This window comes from Schistocerca nitens, chromosome 2 (assembly GCF_023898315.1).
Source record: "Schistocerca nitens isolate TAMUIC-IGC-003100 chromosome 2, iqSchNite1.1, whole genome shotgun sequence".
In the NCBI taxonomy this organism is placed as follows: domain Eukaryota; kingdom Metazoa; phylum Arthropoda; class Insecta; order Orthoptera; family Acrididae; genus Schistocerca; species Schistocerca nitens.
Window position 1 is genome coordinate 525356963 of NC_064615.1, and position 23857 is coordinate 525380819.

The 23857-nt window shown below is 43.6% G+C and overlaps 1 protein-coding gene and 1 pseudogene across 1 annotated transcript in view; one reads left to right on the forward strand and one right to left on the reverse strand.

The window, feature by feature from the left end:
* The window catches only part of LOC126235134 (juvenile hormone esterase-like), an 86610-nt gene that overhangs the window by 48047 nt on the left and 14706 nt on the right, over positions 1-23857 (forward strand). Inside the window, exons 6-7 of the mRNA XM_049943866.1 lie at positions 11913-12084; positions 22036-22208. Coding sequence (XP_049799823.1) covers positions 11913-12084; positions 22036-22208 — 345 coding nt within the window. The remainder of the gene's footprint in view (positions 1-11912; positions 12085-22035; positions 22209-23857) is intronic.
* Positions 1496-1613, reverse strand: LOC126238115 (5S ribosomal RNA; annotated as a pseudogene).

Below are 23857 nucleotides of genomic sequence, written 5' to 3' on the forward strand. Positions count from 1 at the left end.
ATGACTCCCAGTTCTGTCGATGCAATGGTATCCAGCACCTGACCACTGGTCCTTTCCATCCACAATCCAGTTCAGAGACAGAGAGAATGATCAGGACATTTAAGACCCAAGCGAGGAAGGCGGCGCAAACCATGCCAGTGGATGACGCTCTTTCAGACTTCTTAGCCATGTACAACACTACTCCTGCAAATGGGTGTAGTCTGGGAGAGCTTCTACACGGGAGATGACCCCATATGTTATTGGATATCTTGTGCCTGACACCCCACCCTCAGCAGTAAAAAAAAATAAAATAAAATAAAATAAAATAAAATGGCTGTGAGCACTATGGGACTCAACATCTTAGGCCATCAGTCACCTAGAACTTAGAACTAGTTAAACCTAACTAACCTAAGGACATCAAACACATCCATGCCCGAGGCAGGATTCGAACCTGCGACCGTAGCAGTCGCGCGGTTCCGGACTGCGCGCCTAGAACCGTGAGACCACCGCGGCCGGCCTCAGCAGTCACATTTTACGCCCAGTTTCCAGAAAGATATAATGGCGTGGGTCTGTATGGTTAGATATCGACTGGGCTGGACAGAAGGTGTGAATATCGACTGGGCTGGACAGAAGGTGTGACAGACCAAACTAGAGTCGACCACTTTTTTATGTTTCGATAGGACACAGTAGGCGCACAAGACACAGGAACCAGTTATGAATGCGATTTGAGCACAACCAACTGGCAGCTAAGAGCCAACTCCGGGACTACAGTCTATAAGAACGACGTGACTATTTCCGCACAGTGTATAAGGCAACGCGACACGCGTTGATTACGGCAGTGCTAATTTTTCACTATGTGGGGAGATCATCCAATAGAGGTTGAGCCGCTACCTCCGAAACCAGACGAGCAGCCCACTGAACATATCAAAGAAAAGTTGTCTAATTTTGTGCAGCCCTAGGTTCCAGCAGCCACACCAGAGGGTACTGACGTCCCTCTGCAACTGATAGATGGGCTTTCTGTATCACTCTCTCTTCCCTTCCCAAATGTTTAAGACTTAGACATGGCCATTATCGTCGTTACGTGCCCGTTAAGGGGGAGGGATTTAGTATCCGCGTCTGCCGATATTTCCATGGCAACGCAGGACTCGGAACCAACGATGCTGACAGCCAGCGAACTTGTCACGGTAACCGCCAGCTGGGCACGCCCTCACCGTGTGTGTGAAAGAGCCTCTGGTGACTGAGACGAGAAGGGAAGATGTCTGCAGACTCTGTTCGCTTATGTGTTCGCTAATTTAGAAGCCATAGCATAGCATAGAACTCCGTCTTCAGGCCACAAGTGGCCTATCGGGACCATCCGACCGCCGTGTCATCCTCAGCTGAGGATGTGGATAGGAGGGGCATGTGGTCAGCACACCGCTCTCCCGGTCGTTATGATGGTTTTCTTTGACCGGTGCCGCTACTATTCGGTCGAGTAGCTCCTCAATTGGCATCACGAGGCTGAGTGCACCCAGAAAAATGGCAATAGTGCATGGCGGCCCGGTTGGTCACCCATCCAAGTGCCGGCCACGCCTGACAGCGCTTAACTTCGGTGATCTAACGGGAACCGGTGTATCCACTGCGGCAAGGCCATTGCCAATTGAGAAGCCAGAGATGCTAATATTGTGCCACGTATAGACTGTTGCTTGTGTAGGGGTATCTCTCTCCCTCAGTCTGCCCTGTTGGCACATTACTTGTGCTGTTGAGTTTCTGGAATGTGTAGGCTCCGATTGGTTTAATTCTTCGGACGTTAGAAAACTCGCCGTTAACAACTGATACGGCCCGGGCAGCGTGCGATGTATTCCCCCAGTTAAAAAGTTTTATTCTTTTCAACTCGTACACCACGAACGAGTTGTAAAACATTCAAAAGTGATATATTAATAGAAAGTACCTCGGAGACTGTTTACATGCAATACGCGAGTGTGTGATTTCGAACTGCCATTAAATTCTTGTAGAGACAATTATACGAACTTAAAATAATGTTCAACACGCCATGACTATAATTCAAGAATTTACATTAAATCACTACCGTTGCACACGCTCTAAAGAATGTTATTCCTTGATTTTCATATTAAAAAACAAGGGCACACCCAACTATTATTTTGAGACTTTCATCAAAGTAACGATGAGATTTCCCAGCTTTAAAAAAAAAATGTTCAAATGGCTCTGAGCACGGTGCGACTTAACTTCTGAGGTCATCTGTCCCCTAGAACTTAGAACTAGTTAAACCTAACTAACATAACTAATCTAGCACACATCCATACCCGAGGCAGGATTCGAACCTGCGACCGTAGCGGTCGCTCGGTTCCAGACTGTAGCGCCTAGAATCACAGCTTCCATTCTATTATTACAGTGCTTAACTTCATCTGCTTTATGACTTCCACTCTGCTACCTCTCATTACTGTCGTATTACTTCGATTAAATCTGAATTCATATTCTGTGCTCATTAGACTGTTCATTACATTTACTTTCACTGAGGATAGCGACGTCGTCAGCGAATCTTATCACGATATCCCTTCACCTTGAACTTTAATTCCACTCTGCAACTTTTCTTTTATTTCCTTCATTGCTTCTTCCAAGTATTCTACCAAGTATACACTAACCAGCAGAGGCTATACGGTACATTCATGTCTTACGTGCTTTGTAAAGCGAGCGCTTCTTTCTAAGTCTTCCAAACTTATTGTTCGCTCTCGGTACTTGTACATATTGAATAAGTCATTCCACATTGCTTATCTCTATTTTTCTCTGAAATACGAACATTTTGCACCATTGTCCATCGTCAACCTTTTTTTCCAGATCGACAGATCCTATGAATGTATTTTGATTTTTCATTTGCATACCTTCCATTATCATCCAAAACAGAATTGCCTTGCTGATGCCTTTACCTTTCCTAAAGCCAAACTGGTCGTCTTCTAACAGACTCTCAGTTTTCTTCCCCATTCTTCTTTATATTATTCTTGTCAACAACTGATTGTCTCGCACTTGTCGTCTCCCACAGTTTGCGGAATTGTGTAGATGATGTTTTTTTAGAAAGTCTGATGGTAGGCCTCTATCTCCAGTCTCATTGATTCTGCACACCTACGTGGTGGCTTTGTTACTACTTCCCCCAAGATTTTAAAAATTCTGGTGGAATGTTAACTATCTCCGATGTCTTATTTGGTCTTAAGTCTTCCAAAGCTCCTTTTTCTCTTCTACATCGATTCCTGTTTCTTATTCTTTCACATCAACAGGTAAGTCCCCCTCCTCATAGAGACCCTCAAAGTACTATTTCCATCCATCCGATATCTCATCTATTTTTAACACCTGAATTCCCATTGCACTCTTAGTATTATCACTCTTCCTTTTAATTTCACTGAAGGTTATTTTGGCCTTCTACACTCTGAGTCAGTCCTTCCGACAAGCATTTATTTTTCGATTTCAACACATTTTCCACGCAGCCTCTTTGTCTAGTTTACCTCCACGTTCTATTTCTTACATTCCCAAGTGACTTGTATTTCTGTATTCCTGAATTTCCCTGAACAATTTTGTACTTCCTTATTTCGTGGATCAACTGAAGTACTTCTTCTGTTACCCATCGTTTCTTCGCAGTTACCTTCTTTGTACCGATATTTTTCTTTCCACCATCTGCAATGACGCTTTATAGCATGTCTATACCTTTTGTAAATTATAGGGATGCCAGCTTTAATGATGTCTGCATTTCGTGCCACAGCACAATGCCAAAATAATTTTATAATCACTGATGTCACACAGCAATTTAATCCAATGGTGCCTAATATGCAGTGGTTCTACATCATCATAAAGATGCCCGATCTAATAATTACGATTGTCAACACTCTGGCAGCCGGTTTCTGTTGAATTTTGACTAAGATTTTAACTTTAATTAACGATAGTTAAGCCATCAGAGAACAGTTTGTGAGGCCAATGATCGACGCGTGGCTGTTCGCTATGACGTCGCGAGATTCTCCTAGCGGTTTTAATGTCTTTTAGGTTTCAAACTGTTCGGCCAAACAGAGGTCTAGATTTTTATTACGTTTTTAATGCTTTTAGAAAATAGTTATCGAGTACGTTGCTTCCTTGTGGATGACGCCGTGCCACGTCAGCAAACTGCCACACTGGAAACTTCACGTCATCAGAACGTAATGTTTACCTTATTTCCAGACTGAAGGTCTTCTGCAGCATTGCACCACTTACGAAACCTATTTAAAATAAGTTTTACATCGCGGATAGTTACTTATGGGTATCTACCTGAGTTCGCTGTGACAGCAAGGAAAGTCCTTGTAGGTGGCGTGATCCTATTGACCCATTTTCCGTGTTTTGTATTGCTCTCGATAGCTACGATACGAACGCTGATCTCAATGAAAAGTTTTAGATAGCAGAATACATCCTCCACTATAGCAAAAAGATAGGATTTGAGCTTTTCCTGAGGTAGCACGTTAATTCTTATTTCAAAAATTACCACAGCTCGTAATTAAAAGAAATAGAACTGGCCGCTCTTATTATCGTAGGGGATTGGAACGAGGTTGTAGAGGAAAGAACACAAGAAAGAGTTACGGGATAATATGAGCTTGATATTAGGAATGAGCGAGGAGAAAGATTAATTAATTTCTGCACATATCAGATGGTGTTAGCAAATATTCTGTTCAAGACTCACAAGAGGAGAAGATGTACTTGGAAAAGAGCCGAAGACACGGGAAGATTCCAGGTCTATTAACAGATTGCGCAATTAGATGTTAGATTGTAAAGCGTATCCAGGTGTAGGTATACAACAATCAACCAGACCACTAACTTAATAGCTGGTATGTCTACCTTTTGCACGGATAACAGCGACGAACCGTCGAGGCAGGGAAGCAATGACGCCTTGGTGGGTTACTGGAGGGATTTCGTTCCACCTCTACAAACACAAATCATCTAATCCCGAAAATTCCGGGGAGGGGGCAATGAAATCTGACACCATGTTCAATCGCATTGCAGGCTCGTTCGATCTGGTTCAGATCTGGGGAGTGGGGGGCCACTGTGTTCCTCGAACCACTCTTTCACATTCCTCGCCTTGTTGAAAAATACCACTGCCGTCAGAAACATGATCGTCATGATGGGTTGTATGTGGACTGCAACCAGTGTACGATACTCCTTGGCCGTCATGGTTCCTTGCACGAGCTCCACTGGAGCCATGGATGCCCACATGAATGTTCCCGAGACCATAATGGAGCCACTGTGACCTTGTCTCCGACCCGCAGAAGAGGTGTGAAGGAGCTGTTTCCCTGGAAGAAGACGGATTCGCGCCCTCCTGTCATCATGACGAAGAAGGTACCGGTATTCATCAGACCATGCAATACTCTGCCACTGTGCCAACGTCCAGTGTCGATGGTCACGTGTCATTTTAAGTCGTAGTTACCGTTATGTCGTGGCGATATAACGTTGGCAGACACATGGGTGGTCGGCTGCTGAGGGCCGTCGGTAGTTGTGTTCGGTACACTGTGCGTTCAGACACAGTTGTACTCTGCGCAGAATTAAAGTCTGATGTCAGTTCCGCCACAGTTCGCCGCCTGTCCCGATTTACCAGTCTACCCAGCCTACGGTGTCCGACATGTGTAATGAGGGGTGGCCGCCCAGCCCCGTGACCTCTGGACGTGATATCACCTTGAATATGACCTTGGCTTCGCCACTTGTTGAAGACATGCACCACAGCATTCCTCGAACGCCGAACAAGTCGTGCAGCTTTGAAATGCATGTGCCGAGGCTCCGGATGTTCACAATCTGTCAAACTCAGATCGATCGTTCACCTTCCCCATTCTACAGATGGACAGCAAGCTCTCTGATACAACACGCACCATGCGTGTGTCTCACTAGCACTCATTTCTCGCCAGGTGACGCTACTATCGGCTGGACGGGTATATATCGATAGTAATTGGCTGGTCATAATTTCTGGCTGATAAGTATAGATTCAGATCGCGGATTAGTATTGAAGGCGAGTATAATGAAGCTTAAGAGTGTCATACGGAAGAATTGGTATGGATGGAAGTAGGTTACTGAAATATTGAGGAATGGTGAGACGCGTGCGAAGTTCGATGAAGATGTGGATACAATGATTAGCAATAACACAGCAGGAATTTCGAGTGAAGAGGAATGTACATTTATAAAAAGGGCAATTACAGATGTTGGCCGGACAAACATAGTTACAAGGAAGGTACTGCGAAGAAACTTTTGATTACAAAAGATATACTTCAATTCATCTAAGGTTGAAGGAAACACATAAATGTTCAGAGAAAGACAGGATGATGATAATATAATTCTCTTAGGAATGATGCAACTAGGAAATATAAGGGAGACAAGGTGAAGTGACAACAGGAAAGCTGTGAAGAAAAAGAAAGGAAATAACCGTCTGGAGGACTGCCTCAGCACACAGAAACACAGAGAAGAAGGTGAAATTTAAAGGAAGGGTGGCAACAATAAGGGTTTGGTGTGAAATCGTCTGATGGACGCAGAGTAGAGTGCGAATGGATGGAAAGAGTGGACTTAATGTCTGTATGATTGTGAAGACTAATCTATGGGTGTAATAGAAGAAGAAACTGCAGTTGATATGGAAGACGCAGGGGATCCAGTATTGGAATTTAAAAGAGCTCTGGAAGACTTGAAATCAAATAATAAGGTAAAAGGGATAGATAACATTCCATAGGAAATTCTAAAATAATTGGAGGATGGGGCAACCAAATGGCTATTCAAGTTTTCTTGGAATCTAAGAGACTGGCGATGTACCATTATCCACACAATTCCGAAGATAAAATGGGTAGATAAGTGCGAGAAATGTGGCACAAACATCTTAGCAGGCCATGCATCCAAGCCATTGACAATAACAATATACATACAGTAGAACGGAAAAGAAATTTGAGGTTCCGTTAGATGGTGTTCAGTTACGCTTTAGAAAAAGTAAAGGTACCAGAGAGGCAATTCTGACATTTCGAGTGACAATGGAAGCAAGACTGATCCAAAATCAAGGCACGCTCTAAGGTATCACCTAGAAAAGCGTTAGATCGTTTGAAAGGCTGAAAGGCGTTCGAAATTCTGAGAAAAATTGGAGTAATATGTTATATCTGAAAGATCCCAGAGAGAGCAATGAGACTGGAAGGCCAAGGACGAAGTGCTGGCGTTAAAAACGGCATAAGACAGTGACGCGTTCATTCGTAGCTACTGTTTAATCTATTAATCGAAGAAGCAATGACGAAAACAAAAGAATGGTTACAGACCGAGATTAAAATTCAGAGTGAAAGGATATCAAAAATAAGAAAGATTCGCTGATGACATTGATATCCTCTGTGAAATTGAAGAATAATTACGGTATTTTTCGAATGAAATGGACAATGTAATGAGAAAAGATTATGGATTGAGAGTAAACCAGCGAAAGACAAATGTGATGAGAATAGCGAAAGAAATTGATGATCACAAAATAGACAAAGTTAAGGGACTTTGGTACCTCGGCAGAAAATAACTCATGATGGATGAAGCAATGAGGACATAAGAAGCGGGCTGTCACGGACAAAGAGAGCATTCTTGGCCAAGAGACATCTACCAGTATCAAACACAGGCTTTAAATTAAGGAAGAAATTTCTAAGAATGTACAGGACTGCACGGTATGGTAGTCAATTGTGGACATTGAGAAAACCGGAACAGAAGAGAGTAGAAGCGTCTGGAGATGTGATGCCACAGAAGAGTGTTGAAAATTAGGTGGACTGATAAGATAAGGAAAGAGGAAGTTCTGAGGAAGTTCTCAGAAGACTCGTAACATAAACACTGACAAGACAAGGAACAGGATGGTAAGACATGTATTAAGACATTACTGAATAACCTCCACGGTACTAGGGGGAGCTGTAGTGAGTAGCCGGCCGAAGTGGCCGTGCGGTTAAAGGCGCTGCAGTCTGGAACCGCAAGACCGCTACGGTCGCAGGTTCGAATCCTGCCTCGGGCATGGATGTTTGTGACGTCCTTAGGTTAGTTAGGTTTAACTAGTTCTAAGTTCTAGGGGACTAATGACCTCAGCAGTTGAGTCCCATAGTGCTCAGAGCCATTTGTAGTGAGTAACAACTGTTGAGGTAGATAGACAATGGAATACATCTAACAAATAACTGAGGACGTAGGTTGCAGGTGCTACTCTGAGATGACGGGCCTACTGCAGAAGAGGAATTCGTAACGTAATTCATGAAATCAGTCAGAGAATGGGGTATAACGTCCACCTTATGAGCTATTGATATAAGGAGTACTGAATTTATTTTTATTGGGAAGATGAGATGGCAGAGTTTTAAAGACAACTTAACAGTACGATAAATGTCTCACGGCTGGAGTGCTCTGCTATTTTATATTTGGCAAAATTGTTTTAATTAAATATTTGACATTTTGTTATATTCCTTGCAGTTGGGTAAAGTAAAAGCCATCGAGAGTTGAGCACCAAAGGCGTACACAAAGAGCAGATCAAAACGATGATACAGTTAAGGGTAGCTCAACAGAATCGAATGTGTTGCAATGTTGTACAAAAAATTAAATTTAATTGAGCAGTCCATCGGATACAGAAATCTAAATTCCACGATGTTTGAACCTAATAGTTCCCAGTCTCTCTCGTCGATTGCAGATGTCTGACAAGAAATTATTAACTCATAATAGCCACTTTGCTGTACGTGTTATATGGCTGTGAATCGTGATTATTGAATAAAAGACGAGAAAAATAAATACAAGAAGTATAAATGAGAATTATTAGAACAGCGAAGGGATGAAAATGAACAGATAAAATACAAAATGAAGATATTCGAAAGAAGTTCAATATTTGGAATATGTATGAAAAATTGGATGAAAACAAAAAGAAATGGCTTCAAACATCAACAAAGATTAGGTCCAGGGAGATTATCACGTCAGATAAATAACGTTATACGCTAAAGGAAAAGAGATTCTGGCAGCGGAGAAAAAGGCGGGAATCGTAACAGGCCATAATTGGCCTAATACTGCAAGTACAGGCGAAAAAAATGACTGCTGTGAGACTATGCATTTGAGCATCACTCAGTTTACAACTATAGAAAATGTAACATGTTTGTGTTTGGATCTACCTCACAGTATGAAAAAAAAAAATGTAGAAAAAGTTGGAAGAGAACTTCTCCCAGTGTTTAATTTCTTATCACGTGTTTGTGCCGAAATATAAGAATGACTTGGCATATCATAGGCGAATTGCGCACCTGCGCAGTTACAAACTGCGTTTGTGTGTGGTGGTCTGTAATAGAGCCTGCGTACTTTGTAAAGCTCATCGCTCAAGTTTGTGGAAGATAAGGGAATGATTGTAGTAGATCTTCGAACGGCGCGCGGAAAAAACGAGCACTTAAATTTTTCTGAGCGAGCCCTTTTTTCTCTTATTTTATCGAGATTATCATTTCTTCATACGTAGCTGGGTGTCAATAGAACTATTTCGCAATCGGAGGAGAAAACTGGTGATTGAAATTTCACGAGAAGATCCAGTGGCAACGAAAAACGCCTTTGTTTTAATGATTGCCACTCCAATTCACGTATCATGTCTGTGGCACTATCTCCCCTATTTCACGATAATACAATACGAGACCCTCTTCTTCGAACTTTTTCGATGTCATACCGTCAGTCCCACGTGATGCGGATCCCACACCGCACAGCAATACTCCAGAACAGGGCGGATAAGCATGGCGTAAGCAGTCTCTTTAGAAGATCTGTAGCATCTTCTAAGTGTTCTGTCAATGAATCGCAGTCTATGGTTTGCTCTAACCACAACATTACATATGTGGTCGTTCCAATTTAGGTTATTTGTAACTCTAATCCCTAAGTATTTAGTTGAATTTACAGCCTTCAGATTTGTGTGACTTATCACGTAATCGAAATTTAGCGGATTTCTTTTAGCACTCATGTGATGTGGTCATAAAAGTTAAAGCGAGCGACAGACCTGGTAGTTAACGCGTCGAAGATGGAACTTTAGAATCTGCAAGACGAGGGTTCCTGCTTCACACTCATAAAGTATGTCGTGATGAGCAATGCACCCCTCCGATGCTGCCGGCATGGGATCTGAATTACCCAGCGCCAGAGCCGAGTGACATCGTTGGGCCATACGGAGGGTCGCGGCTCTCCCCGCTCCGCCCGGGGCGGAAGAAGATGTAAGATACAGAGGTATTATAGACACTGGCTGCGAGTGAGCACTGATCTAAATCAATGGGGAAATTTGAAAATTCGTGCTAGACCGGGATTCGAACCAGGGTTTGCGGCTTACTAGGAAGATGCGCTGACCACTTTGCCATACGGACACTGTGGTCATCTCAACTGTACGATCTACCCTAGCACGTCTTCCATCAGACCCAAATTCTCAAATTATCCACATACTACTAATGTAGTGCCCCTTGCCCGATATCCTCATTACTCACTGCATTTCGCCGATTCCCGTAAGAGTTCGAGCCTGGTATGCATCAGCATTCAAAAGAGTATTCGATGTAGTAACCTTAACTATAGATATTTGTGGTGTCTGTTCTTGAAAAGGCAGGAGGCGTTCATCCTCAAGACGGACTGGCAGGCGCATTTCCGTACAACTCGGGCCCCAGACTCCGCGACTGCGGCCAGTCTTCTTTCTATATACGGGTACATGTGGTGTCTATCCTTTCGCTTTGATCTAGATCTAGAAGCTACTGTAAATTAAAATACAAACGCATTACAAGCATTCCTGCAAGTGGGCAGTCATTCAATGTGGAAAGTTGAAAATTTATGACGGACTCGGATACAAACCTGGGTGCACAGCTTCCTGTTACCGTCCTATTCGGATTATTCCTTCGTGGTGCGTCTTTTTTTCTGTCTCAGAGTGTAACTGAAAAAGCACGTAATGGAGAAAAAATCCTTTACCTCCCATTTCTCTCTCACAAATACACACACAAACCTCCATCCTCCCCCCTTCATTACACTTCTTCCTCCTCACCCCTCTTCCCTCCAGCTCATAATAACCAGTTCACTCTTCCTGCCCCTACTTCACCTCTGCCCCCTCCCCCCCCCCCTCCTTCACATACACATACCCACTCACCATTTAGATCTTCAACTCCACCACAACTCCTTCGTTTTCCAACACATTAAGTAAATACACAGTAACATAACTCAATGACGTAACACGCATATGACAAGTCACAGAGGAACAGGAAATTTTTAAAGGGGAATCTAGTAGTTAATTTGGTACACTACACATACAAAACATACAGAGACTTGTATAGTTAGAAAAAGACAAACAGTGTTACTCTGTGTTACGATTCGCATCAAGAAACGTGTAGTTCCGCAATGCAGTGTGGGTTTACGCGCAAAACAACAATGCAAAATGCAGCAATACCTAAAAAACGTACAAGAAAACGGCGTTTCCTCCTGTCAACGAAAGTCGAACATAAATTAATGTGAGTAAAGCCAACGTCTTTTGTAACGAACTGTCCCTTTTTCTACGCATACGCCAAATTTTAAATATATTTCATCACGTAGTACTTATTATGATTTATCTCAATAAAACGAAACGTGTTTGGTGACGCAAGTACGCAATTTCTTATAGGCGCAAAGCCGGATTTAAAATACTTTTATACTTAAGAAATATTGTTTTAATCAATATGGTGATAAATAGTGCAAGTAATAAACTTAGTCCTACCGCTCTCTACCAGTCCGTAACAAAAACTATGAAAGAGTTTGCTGTGACGCCAACCATTCTACTAGATCTGCTCTTGCCAGTAAGGCAGTGAGAGTAGACTTCTGATAAAGGAACCGACAGAGACGCTGGACAATGGATTTCTAGAGAGCCTGGAGCGAAATCTTTTATGTTTGATGACTTTAACTGTGCCTCACCAACACGAAAGTAACCTAACAAATTATATGTTATTGTTTGTTCACAGGACAAGGCGTCGCGTAAGATGTTTCCTTTCCGGCCAACGATGGAACCTGCCGACAGTGAGGAAGACGTCTTCATGAGCGAAGACCCTTACGATGTTCTGACAAGCGGACGAGCCCTCCCAGTGCCCACAATATTCGGCGTTAACTCGCAGGAGGGCTTTCTGTACGCTAAAGGTGACTTTCTGTCCTGAACTGACTGAATGAAATTAAATTTTCATATCCACAATTTCTGTTGATGAAGCGTTTTTCAGTTGCACACAGGCAATTTGTAGCTAAGTATGACATGTACCAACTACAATGCGTTAAAGAAGTTGATTGATGCTTTCCCCAGTCTTTAATTCAGTATGTCTGAAGGCTTCGCTCTGTAGGCATTTGTTTTCGGTTGCAGTCAAAATTACATAGGAAAAAGTACCTGGTGGTTGTAATTAAACTCTTCCTATTTAAGACTTTATAACACGGGAATTAATTACCGTACGAGTACCATACTTGGTAGCATTAACGCCAAGGACAGGGGGAAGAGAAGTAATGTAAAATCAATTCAATTGAAACACATTTATAGTGCTGATACGGTATATCATACCATTACATACCGGTACTATTACTGATACAAAAGGGGCTCAATATGGCGTCCATTAGTGCCCAGAAGAGTCTAAAAGAGCAGAATTGCATTCTGTACGGCGAAACGAAGCATTTCCACAGGTATGCTGGCTATCTCTCTTGATACGCCGCACTTCAGATCAGCACCAGAAATCACAGGGAGATCGTGCCGGCCAAGCATTTGGGAACGATCGGCTAATAATTCTGTCGTCTCAAAATGTGTTTCGGTGAAGCAGATGAACTTCACTAGCGATGTGCGGTGGGTCCCTATTTTGCATGTAACCTGTTGAATTCAATGCCTCTCTCTCCTGTAGCGCAGGTAGGACATGCTGGCGAAGCATATCGCAGTAACGCTGGCCAGTGACACTGCACGTCATTGGTCTTTGAGGGCCAAACTGTTCAAAAAACAATGGGCTAATGATGAACGTAGCGGTGAAGCCATACCATACAGTGACACGTTCACCATACAGAGAAACTTCGTGCACAGCGATTGCATGTGTAGATCCAGCAATCCCCTCACCTGTCAGAGAAAAATGAGCTTCGTCTGTCCATAGGATGATCCAAGGCCAGCCCTCATCATCTTACATCCTTGCGAGAAAGTGGAGAGCAAAGTCAACACGTCATTGTGTGTCCTGTGGTGCACGATATTGATCTTGAACGGATACCATTTCAGAATGGTTCGAAACACCATGCATACAATGGACCACGGGATGTTCAACTGTCGTGACATAGCACGCGGACTGCCTGATGATAGTGAATTGCGCGCAGCATTGTCTGCTATAGCAACAACGATTTCATCAAGCACCTGCGGCAACCGGTCGTGAGCCTCTTCTCGGAACGACGCCCAGTTCTCCAGTTGATTTGAACTCTCTCAACGTGCTCCGCACAGCAGGTGGAGAAAGAGGACCGTTCCGTAATCCTATCAGCCAGCGATATTCTCGAAGTGAAGCTACAGTATTACTGTTATTTAATAGAGGTTGACCGGTAGTACCCTGCTCCTTTTGTCCATGCTCATGTTGACACGTAAACAAGTGCACTGCGACTGGTCAGATGTGTGAGACTCTGAATCACAATCACTGATCGCGGCATCTGGTGGCCTTAGTTGGAACTGAACGGTGGCGCTGTGACGCATGGAAATCATGCACGCCATACTCCGAACATTAATGCTGCCAGGTTTGGTCATTGTACGGTGATTAGATTCCGTCTTATAACGTGTTAAGTAGGGAAAGTTTAATTATAACCACACGGTACTGCGTTAGGTTGCGATTATTTTGTACTGTGTTATTGTACCGTACTTAAATGTTCTGAGTGTTTTCTATTGTGCGCCACTTTTTTACAATGAGTGAAGAGGCAGTTCTTGGCCCATCTCAAGAATCTCCCGAAACAGCTACCAGTACTGCCACAATAAGGCCAGTGGTATGTAGCAGTGTTCGTAAAATTATGTTGCCGGGGACTGAATGCTGCGATATCGGAAAAGGGTGGAACTAACGGCTCCATCCCATCTCAGAATCTTACCTAAGAGTAGCTGCAGATACAGGACAAACCACGTGCTGTTTCCCAGGGATCATACTGGTTGATGAAAACTCCTGACAAGATGGTGTTAGTTTCCATTCCAAATATTTTGTTATAAAGCACTTTGAAGATGTCCCTTATTTGTTCCGCACTACTTTAAACTGTGCCTTTCATTACTGTCGTAGTCTCTTGTGTAGAAACACAGCAAGTTATTCTATTGCTCAGAAATATATTCCCTTGAAAACATGCTTCTCTACATATGGATTTGGAATATGTTTTGCCTCAGATTATGGTACATTATCGTCTCTATGCTATTAGAAATAAAAAGACTCATACGCATTTTCAGAATTAAATTTCACTGCGCAGCGGGGTGTACGCTGATATGAAACTTCCTGAGAGATTGAAACTGTATACCAGTCCAGCACACGCATTTTACACATACATCAAAAAAAGTTTTGCGTCACCTCGGTTCCGAGGGTTCGGAACCTGTACAGAAAACTGGAATAGAGATAAACATCATTTTCGCCCTTTTTACTGCTCAATAAGACCACACAGTGCGTGTTGTGCCACCATACAGGAGACATTCAGAGGTTGTGCTCAAGCTTGCTGTACACACCGGTACCTCTAATACTCAGTAGCACGTTCTCTTGCATTGACGCATGCCTGTATTCGTCTTGGCATACTATCCACAAGTTCATCCAGGCACTGTTGGTCCAGATTATCCCACTCCTCAACGGTGATTCGGCGTATATCCCGTAGAGTGGTTGGTGGGTCATATCGTCTGTAAGCAGCCCTTTTCAATGTATCCCAGGCAGGTTTGATAGGGTTCATGTCTGGATAACACGCTGGCCACTCTAGTCGAGCGATGTCGTTACTCTGAAGAAAGTCTTTCACAAGATGTGCACGATAGGGGCGCGAATTATCGTCCATGAAGACGAATGCTTCTCCAATATGCTGCCGATATGGATGCACTAACGGTCGGGGGATGGCATTCAAGTATCGTACAGTCGGTACAGCGCCTTCTATGACCACCAGCGGCCTACGTCGGCCACACATAATGCCACCCCAAAACATCAGGGAACCTCCACCTTGCTGCACTTCCTGGACAGTGTGTCTAAGGCGTTCAACCTGACCAGGTTGAATCAAAACACGTCTCCGACGATTGTCTGGTTGAAGGCATATGCGACACTAATCGGTGAAGAGAGCGTGATGCCAATCTTTAGCGGTCCCTTCGGCATGTTGTTGGGCTCATCTGTACTGCGCTGCATGGTGTCATGCAGTGCGCGGAGCGATATTGATATAACCCTGGCAATCACGCAGTAATTGCATTTCAGCACAGAAGATGGACCTTACCATAGACCTTAGCAGTGAAGTTGCGCATCATGCAGCCTACTGCGCACAGTTTGAGTCGTAACACGACGTCCTGTGGCTGCACGAAAAGCATTATTCAACATTGTGGCGTTGCTGTCAAGGTTCCTCTGAGCCATAATCCGTAGGTAGCGGTCATCCACTGCAGTAGTAGTCTTTGGGTGGCCTGAGCGAGGCTTGCCGTCGACAGTTCCTGTCTCTCTGTCTCTCCTCCATGTCCAAGCAACATCGCTTTGGTATACTCCAAGACGCTTGGACACTACCGGTGTTGGGAGCCCTTCCTGGCACAAAGTACGAATGCGGAAGCGATCGAGCCGAGGTATTGACCGTCTAGGCGTGGTTGAACTACAGACAACAAGAGCCAGGTATCTCCATCCTGGCGGAATGACTGGAACTGATGGGCTGTCGGATCTCCTCCGTCTAATAGGCGCTACTCATGCATGGTTGTTTACATCTTTTGGAACGTCTATCTTCAGGAGTTCGTGGAACCGGGGTGAAGGAAAACTTTTTTTGATGTGTGTATATCTTTTATCTGAACCGTATTGGTAGCGTGACTTTTATGAATTAGCGTTTTCTGGAAAGAAAGACCAGCAGACTACAAATATGTATCACTTTTAGTAACGTTTTATGTGCGTATTGTGAAGTCAGGTTTGTAATATCGAGAAATAAAACAATAAATGACTGATACGTTCTATCTGCTGGAATCTTGAAACTGGCGTTGTGTGTTGATGCTACTTCGCACGCAGCAAGTAAAAAAATTGAAAACTGCTTGTTTCAGTGCTATATTACTACATATTCTTTTCAAAAATATTCCGCTTTGAGTAAAAGTGATAATGGTATGAAATGGTGCAGGAGGGACATTTGAATTTCGCCTTGTCTACTTTAAATCGCCAATTAAAGTATCTTTACGCTAGCACAAAAACTTCAAAATAATTCTGTATACTTCACGTTTTGTCTGTATGTACTTATAAATCAGATAAATTAATGACAAGCCGGCCGCGGTGGTCTCGCGGTTCTAGGCGCGCAGTCCGGAACCGTGGGACTGCTACGGTCACAGGTTCGAATCCTGCTTCGGGCATGGATGTGTGTGATGTCCTTAGGTTAGTTAGGTTTAAGTAGTTCTAAGTTCTAGGGGACTGATAACCACAGCAGTTGAGTCCCATAGTGCTCAGAGCCATTTGAACCATTTAAATTAATGACAAATAACACCACGCAACAACTAGAGAACAATATTGCAAAGCAATTTTTAATGTATGTATCTGTAAGTAGTCTGTTTTTAGCGTTACGATGATAATAATAATACCATACTAACAACAGTTCACTCACAGGTATATAATCACTCATTCTCATCGATTTTCATCCACACAAGAGACCTTAAGTGCAAATGGTTCGATGTATCAGGACTATTTCTTCCACGTGGGCATGAAAAGTGGGTAAAGCAAAACCACACCACGCAATATAAACAAGCAACACAGTATGTGATACAATGAAAATATAACGGACTCCATTTGTAGAAGCCGGCCGCGGTGTCCGTGCGGTTCTAGGCGCTTCCGTCCGGAACCGCGAGACTACTACGGTCGCAGGTTCGAATCCTGCCTCGGGCATGGATGTGTGTGATGTCCTTAGGTTAGTTAGGTTTAAGTAGTTCTAAGTTCTAGGGGACTGATGACCTCAGATGTTAAGTCCCATAGTGCTCAGAGCCATTTCATTTGTAGAAGCAGAATGAATCTGCTGGTTCAAGCGATCTTAATTGCATCTGTTGGTAGTTTCAGCCGTTTCCTATAACACGCTGCCATCGCACAGAGTAGGGAACGTGAATTCCCCAAGTGCCGTGGTTTACTGAATAATCTCGTCCATCTATATTTCATAAAATGTGGGCATTTCAGCTCTGTAAAGCTTCAATTCGTGGCGCAATTGACAGCGAAATGCAAACACGATTCGGAAAATGGCAATATGAAATCTATTCTAGTTGACTCAATGATTTTGTAAGCTTCACTTTTTTAGTTGTCCTGGGAATTTCGTGACTGAATCCAGGCACAATAAAATAGCTGCTTGGTCGGAAGTTTCACGTGTCCTACATCACTTCGATGGCGGCGTCAAGGTACGCTGTCCTTTAGAAGACTTACGCAACAAAAGCAGCGAAAGACTTACACGGGCAAGTACTGGCAGTATTGTGACGTGTAGAAGGCTCACCTGGGAGTTCATGATGTGTCAATTTTTTACAGCAGGCGTTCTGAAAGCTGCGAAAGTCACGTCTTTGCACCGTCAATGTCGTCCTCATCGGGTATGGTGATCTCCAGTTGTTGATGTTCACTATCCACTATTCTTAAGAGTTTGATGATTGTAGTTTCGAATTACAATTTCACTGAACCACAGCACATGTCAAGCCTATTGAACCAATTTCAGGCGACATCGGGTGCAACTTCAGTATTCCTAAACCCTCACCTCGTAACCTACAGGTGTCCTTTGGGGTGTGGATGGATATGTAGTGCCTCTGCCCCGGTCCTCGAAGAATTAACTTAAAGATAGCACTTTGCGACAACTGTAAATGTTTCCAACGCTAAAAGTGGACCAAAATGAACTGCCTCATTACTGTATGTACATCAAACACATGATGCCTTTTATTTAACACTAAACATCGTTCATGAAATCAGTACGCACCACAGAAAAGAAGACTGGTGTAAATGAATGAGCTGGCCGCTGAATACTCGTACTGTAAGCTGTGCCTGTGTTAGTGTAAAGAACATTGACTAATCTTTTCGGTAGTGATAAACATATCCTGATATTTTTTTGATATCCACTATGAAATAAGGAATGTCTGAAGAATAAGTTCGTATTGCAATCTGACACGAGAAACATCTATATGGTAATGACACAGCAATCACTTGGGACCCTGCACAACTTAAAATGGTGCGCAATACATGAATGAACGGTTTCCTGAAAGCAACAGGTTACGTGAGAACGTATTAGCCTTCCGCTTATAGTGTCCAGCAGTGAATTGGACTGTTTCACATGTTATGTACACACAAATTGAGAATGTAGAAATTAGTTAACTAGCTGAAAAATCATTCAACAAAAACCTAAGATTCTTTCGGTGCTATAACGATAGTAGTTCACTGAGGCAGTGCTGCTACATGTCTCATATCCTTACACATCATCTTAAGAGACTGTAGGATTTTTTACTAATTATAATAATGTCTTCACTCCGTGAGTCATTGCCTGTTCATGAAACAACTGGAGGGAACGTGCTTGAGATACACAAGACAACATGGCACCTTGGCAACGTGGCACATTTAATTAACATTTGTATCCAGGAAGATACGTTGCTAGTAGATAAAGTCGCATCTTACGATGATGCATTGAACTTGAGAAAGGAAGCACACTCTCTACAAACTTTTAACAGTAACATAACCCACGGTTCTCGTTACAAAACCCAGAAAATCGTGTTTGGTATGTAATCAAAATTATCAGTACGACAGTAACCTCATTATACAGGTTAATATTGCGGTTCATAACATTGAGCGTAGTGAAATGAAGTAATAAATGATATAGTAACCGGCTTCGAAGGAATCAATAATTCTCAGCCTCTCCAAACCCACCCCACTCCGCGGATGCACGCGGACGGATAGCAGTGCGCGAAGCGATATTAATATATCCCTGGCAATCACGCAGTAATTGCATTTCAGCACAGAACATAAATCGGATTCATCTTACCAGACGTCGTCCAGACTGTTCAGTAATGTGGATTTCCATCAAACGAAAGTGACTTCATCAGAACTCACGCCAGAGTACTGTGCAGCTACGTAACAGAAAACAGAATAGTAATAACAGCTGAAAAAGGCACCCACATGGCTTGCTAGCCGGCAAATAATTCTGTTGGCTGATGGCCAGCCTGCTCTCCAAAGACCTATTACTATGTAGTGGTTTAGCAAAGAGTCTGCGAAATTAACTGAGTAGATATACAGAAACTAGTGATTGCAAGCGCTCGACGATAGTACTAAAACAAATATTACAAATCACGAAAAATATATATGTTTTGAGAGAGCCAAGTAACAGCCACATTTTGTTCCTGCGTAAAATCTAACGACGGCACGCTGGTTGGGAACATTGTAGCAGTGAAGAAGACGTCAGCCAATTGCACGCGGACCGACCCCTCTCTAGGACGACAACCTGACGGCAGCGCCCTCGACACGAAGACGACATAAGCGCCCCACCGCCTGGCCGCGGCCCAGTTGAAAACTAGCAGCTCTACAACTTTCACAGCGGCATCAAGAGTAGGCACTTGTATAGTAGCGACTCAGGAACTGTCTTATTTCTCTTGTATTACGAATTGTGTATATTGAAGAGATTTCTTGTTTGTCTGTCGCCCTTTGCTCGCGACACGTCTGAATCTCATAAAGTTAAGTATTGTAACCGTGTCCTTTTGTAATAAAATTTACGAATACAGTTTACTTGAATTGTTTTCTAGCAACCCGAGTAAGCAGTTTTCCTAGATACCCATATTTGACAAGTAGGCAGTATACAACACTTCTCAATATACACTACTGGCCATTGAAATTGCTACACCAAGAAGAAATGCAGATGAAACGGGTATTCATTGGACAAACATATTATACTAGAATTGGCATACATTTTGACGCAATTTGGGTGCATAGATCCTGAGAAATCAGTACCCAGAACAACCACCTCCGGCTATAATAACGACCTTGATACGCCTGGGCATTGAGTCAAACAGAGCTTGGATGGCGTGAACAGGTACAGCTGCCCATGCAGCTTCAACACGATAGCACAGTTCATCAAGAGTAGTGACTGGCGTATTGTGGCGAGCCAATTGCTCGGCCAACATTGACCAGACATTTCAATTGGTAAGAGATCTGGAGAATGTGCTGGCCAGGGCAGCAGTCGAACATTTTCTGCATCCAGAAAGACCCGTACAGGACGTGCAACTTGCGGTCGTGCATTATCCTGATGAAATGTAGGGTTTCGCAGGGATCGAATGAAGGGTAGAGCCACGGGTCGTAAGACATCTGAAATGTAACGTCCACTGTTCAAAGTCCGTCAATGCGAACAAGAGGTGACTGAGACGTGTAACCAATGGCACCCCACAGCATCACGCCGGATGATACGCCAGTATGGCGATGAGGAATACGCGCTTCTAATGTACGTTCACCGCGATGTCGCCAAACACGGATGCGACCATCATGATGCTGTAAACAGACCCTGTATTCTTCCGAAAAAATTACGTATTGCCATTCGTGCACCCGGGTTCGTCGTGGAGTACACCATCGCAGGCACTCCTGTCTATGGTGTAGCGTCAAAGGTAACCGCAGCCATGGTTTCTGAGTTAATAGTCCATGCTGCTGCAAACGTCGTCGAACTGTTCGTGCAGGTGGTTGTTGTCTTGCAAACGTCCCCATCAGTTGACTCAGGGATCGAGACGTGGCTGCACGATCTGTTACAGCCGTGCGGATGAATGCCTGTCATCTCGACTGCTAGAAATACGAGGCCGTTGGGATCCAGCACGGCGTTCCGTATTACCCTCCTGAACCCACCGATTCCAGATTCTGCTAACAGTCATTGGATCTCGACCAACGCGAGCAGCAATGTCGCGATGCGATAAACCGGAATTGGGATAGGCTACAATCCGACCTTTATCAAAGTCGGAAACGTGATGGTACGCATTTCTCCTCCTTACACGAGGCATCACAACAACGTTTCACCAGGCAAAGCAGGTCAATTGCTGTGCATGTATGAGAAATCGGTTGGAAACTTTCCTCATGTCAGCACATTGTAGGTGTCGGCACCGGCGCCAACCTTGTGTGAATGCTCTGAAAAGATAATCATTTGCATATCAGAGCACCTTCTTCCTGTCGGTTAAATTGCGCGTCTGTAGGACGTCATCTTCGTGGTGTAGCAATTTTGATGGCCAGTAAGGTATTTGGATTGACAGAAACGGACGCTGAACATAACGTATTTATTTCTGTATACCAGGAAGACTGTTAGCGGAAGCAAAACAGAAAAGTCATCAAAGTAATTAATATATTAATTCTTTATTACATGACGTGGATATCTTTGTAGCTTTCTGGAATTACAGTATGTAGGACAATAAATATGTCCTACTGTATCCAGTCCGCGCAGATCTGCAGTATACAGATGTAAGTATGGGGGATCACATAGTGACTGTCGTCTGACGGTATCAGTTTTTCCGTCATTTAGTGGCTGTATAGTGCAGTGTTCTGATTGGACCACTTTAAGGTGCGATGATGAATCCGAACGTTGATCATGAACTGTCGTTTCAGCATTTGTGATCGTTTGCGTGATTTCGTGCTTTGTTGTTAATAGTACTTATCGCCTACAGGTTCTGTTGGGATTTCAGAATGAAATATGGTAACTGGGCACATAACTGGCCGACACCTAAAAGAAAGGACGTGCTCGTTACGTATAATCGTTAGCGTTTTCCATCTGATAACTGGGATGACACGTGCTGGTGGAACAATTTTCCATTGAAATGCTAACAGCGGCAGTCAGAAATCTGTATTTCAGGGTAATGTTTCAGTAATGGAAAAACGATAGGCGCCCTGGCAATAACGCAGATGCGGGACGCTGCTATCGATTGCGTTTAAACGACGGTCTTGTTATTGTGTCCAGGGATGATGGGCAACGCGGCGGCGTGGCGCGACATCGACGCTAATTTCGACGTCCTGGTGCCGGCGAGCGTGCGCGCCGAGAAGCACGAGCGGCCGGCCCTCGCGAGGGCCATCCGCAAGTTCTACCTGGGGGACAGGCCGCTCGGCGACGACACCTTCCAGCAGTACTCGCAGGTACCAGCGGCCGCCTCCACTTCAACAGTGGCCAGTCGTGGCATGTGGAATCTGTAACGCAGTGCTGTCTCAGCAATAAAACAAAGGACCTATCATACTGTGTGGTTATAACCAAAGTGCAGCCGCACACAGAGGTCCAGTGAGAGCTGTAATTATCGTACGACAGCGAAACCAGTCTATGCTGTAAAAAAATTAGTTCCAATTTTGTCTACCAGGCGCAAATCTGGCGCTGTGAATGCACGAAAAACATATAGAATATTTCCATATACTGGGTGATCAAAAAGTCGGTATAAATTTGCTAACTTAATAAACCACGGAATAATGTAGACAGAGAGGTAAAAATTGACACACATGCTTCGAATGACATGGCGTTTTATTAGAACCAAAAAAAAAAAAAAAACAAAGTTCACAAAATGTCCAACAGGTGGCGCTGGACAGCTAAACGTCAGTGACTGCTACCGTGACGGGTGAGAGGTACGCTGATATGTTACAGAATAGCATCATCCCCAGCCTGGCTGATAAACACCTGCTGGAACGATGTTTATACAGGATGGCGCTCCACCCTATATTGCTAGACGCGTGAAAGATCTCTTGCGCACGTCGTTTGGTGATGATCGTGTGCTCAGCCGCCACTTTCGTCATGTTTGGCCTCCCGGGTCTCCAGACCCCAGTCCGTGCGATTATTGGCTTTGGGGTTACCTGAGTCGCAAGTGTATCATGATCGACAGACATCTCTAAGGATGCTGAAAGACAACATCCGACGCCAATGCCTCACCATAACTCCCGACATGCTTTACAGTGCTGTTCACAACATTATTCCTCGACTACAGCTATTGTTGAGGCATGATGGTGGAGATATTGAGCATCTCCTGTAAAGAACATCATCTTTGCTTTGTCTTACTTTATTATGCTAATTATTGCTATTCTGACCAGATGAAGCGCCATCTGTCGGAAATGTTTGAACTTTTCTATTTTTTTGGGTTCTAATAAAACCTCATGTCATTCCAAGCATGTGTGTCAATTTATACCTCTCTATCTACATTATTCCGTGATTTACTCAGTTTTCAAATTTATACTGACTTTTTCATCACCAAGTATAATGGAACAGGAAGGAGACATGAGCAGAATAGGTCAGACAAGTATATTCAACGAACTGTGACAAAGCCCGAACAATAGGGGACTGACGTACTAGAACATGCATTGATACCATGCGATAGTGCATTGATAATCGCTAGGCACTAGCCGAAATCTAGATTGGCCTAATAAAACCTGAAAGAATAGGACGACTTATTGCTGTTCTCTATCATTTGAAAGTCACATCACATTTGTTGAGTGCACCCACATTCCTTATGGAAGATAACATGACAAGGACGTAATATTGATTTTATTATTAACCGCCGCTTACACAATTTTTTCAATGTGAGCACTGGACAATGTGCTGTACAGCGGCGCCTGCAGGTGGCCAAAATTAGAACTAATTTTTTTTCCAGCGTAAATCGGTTCCACATTAACGCATCGGCAAATCTATAGAGTTTCGCTTCCATATGATAATTACAGACCACACTGGACCTCTTCGAGCAGCTGCACTTTAATCATAACCAGCCTTTACTACGGTCCAGAAGCACTGTCTATCGGGAAGTCTTAAGGAA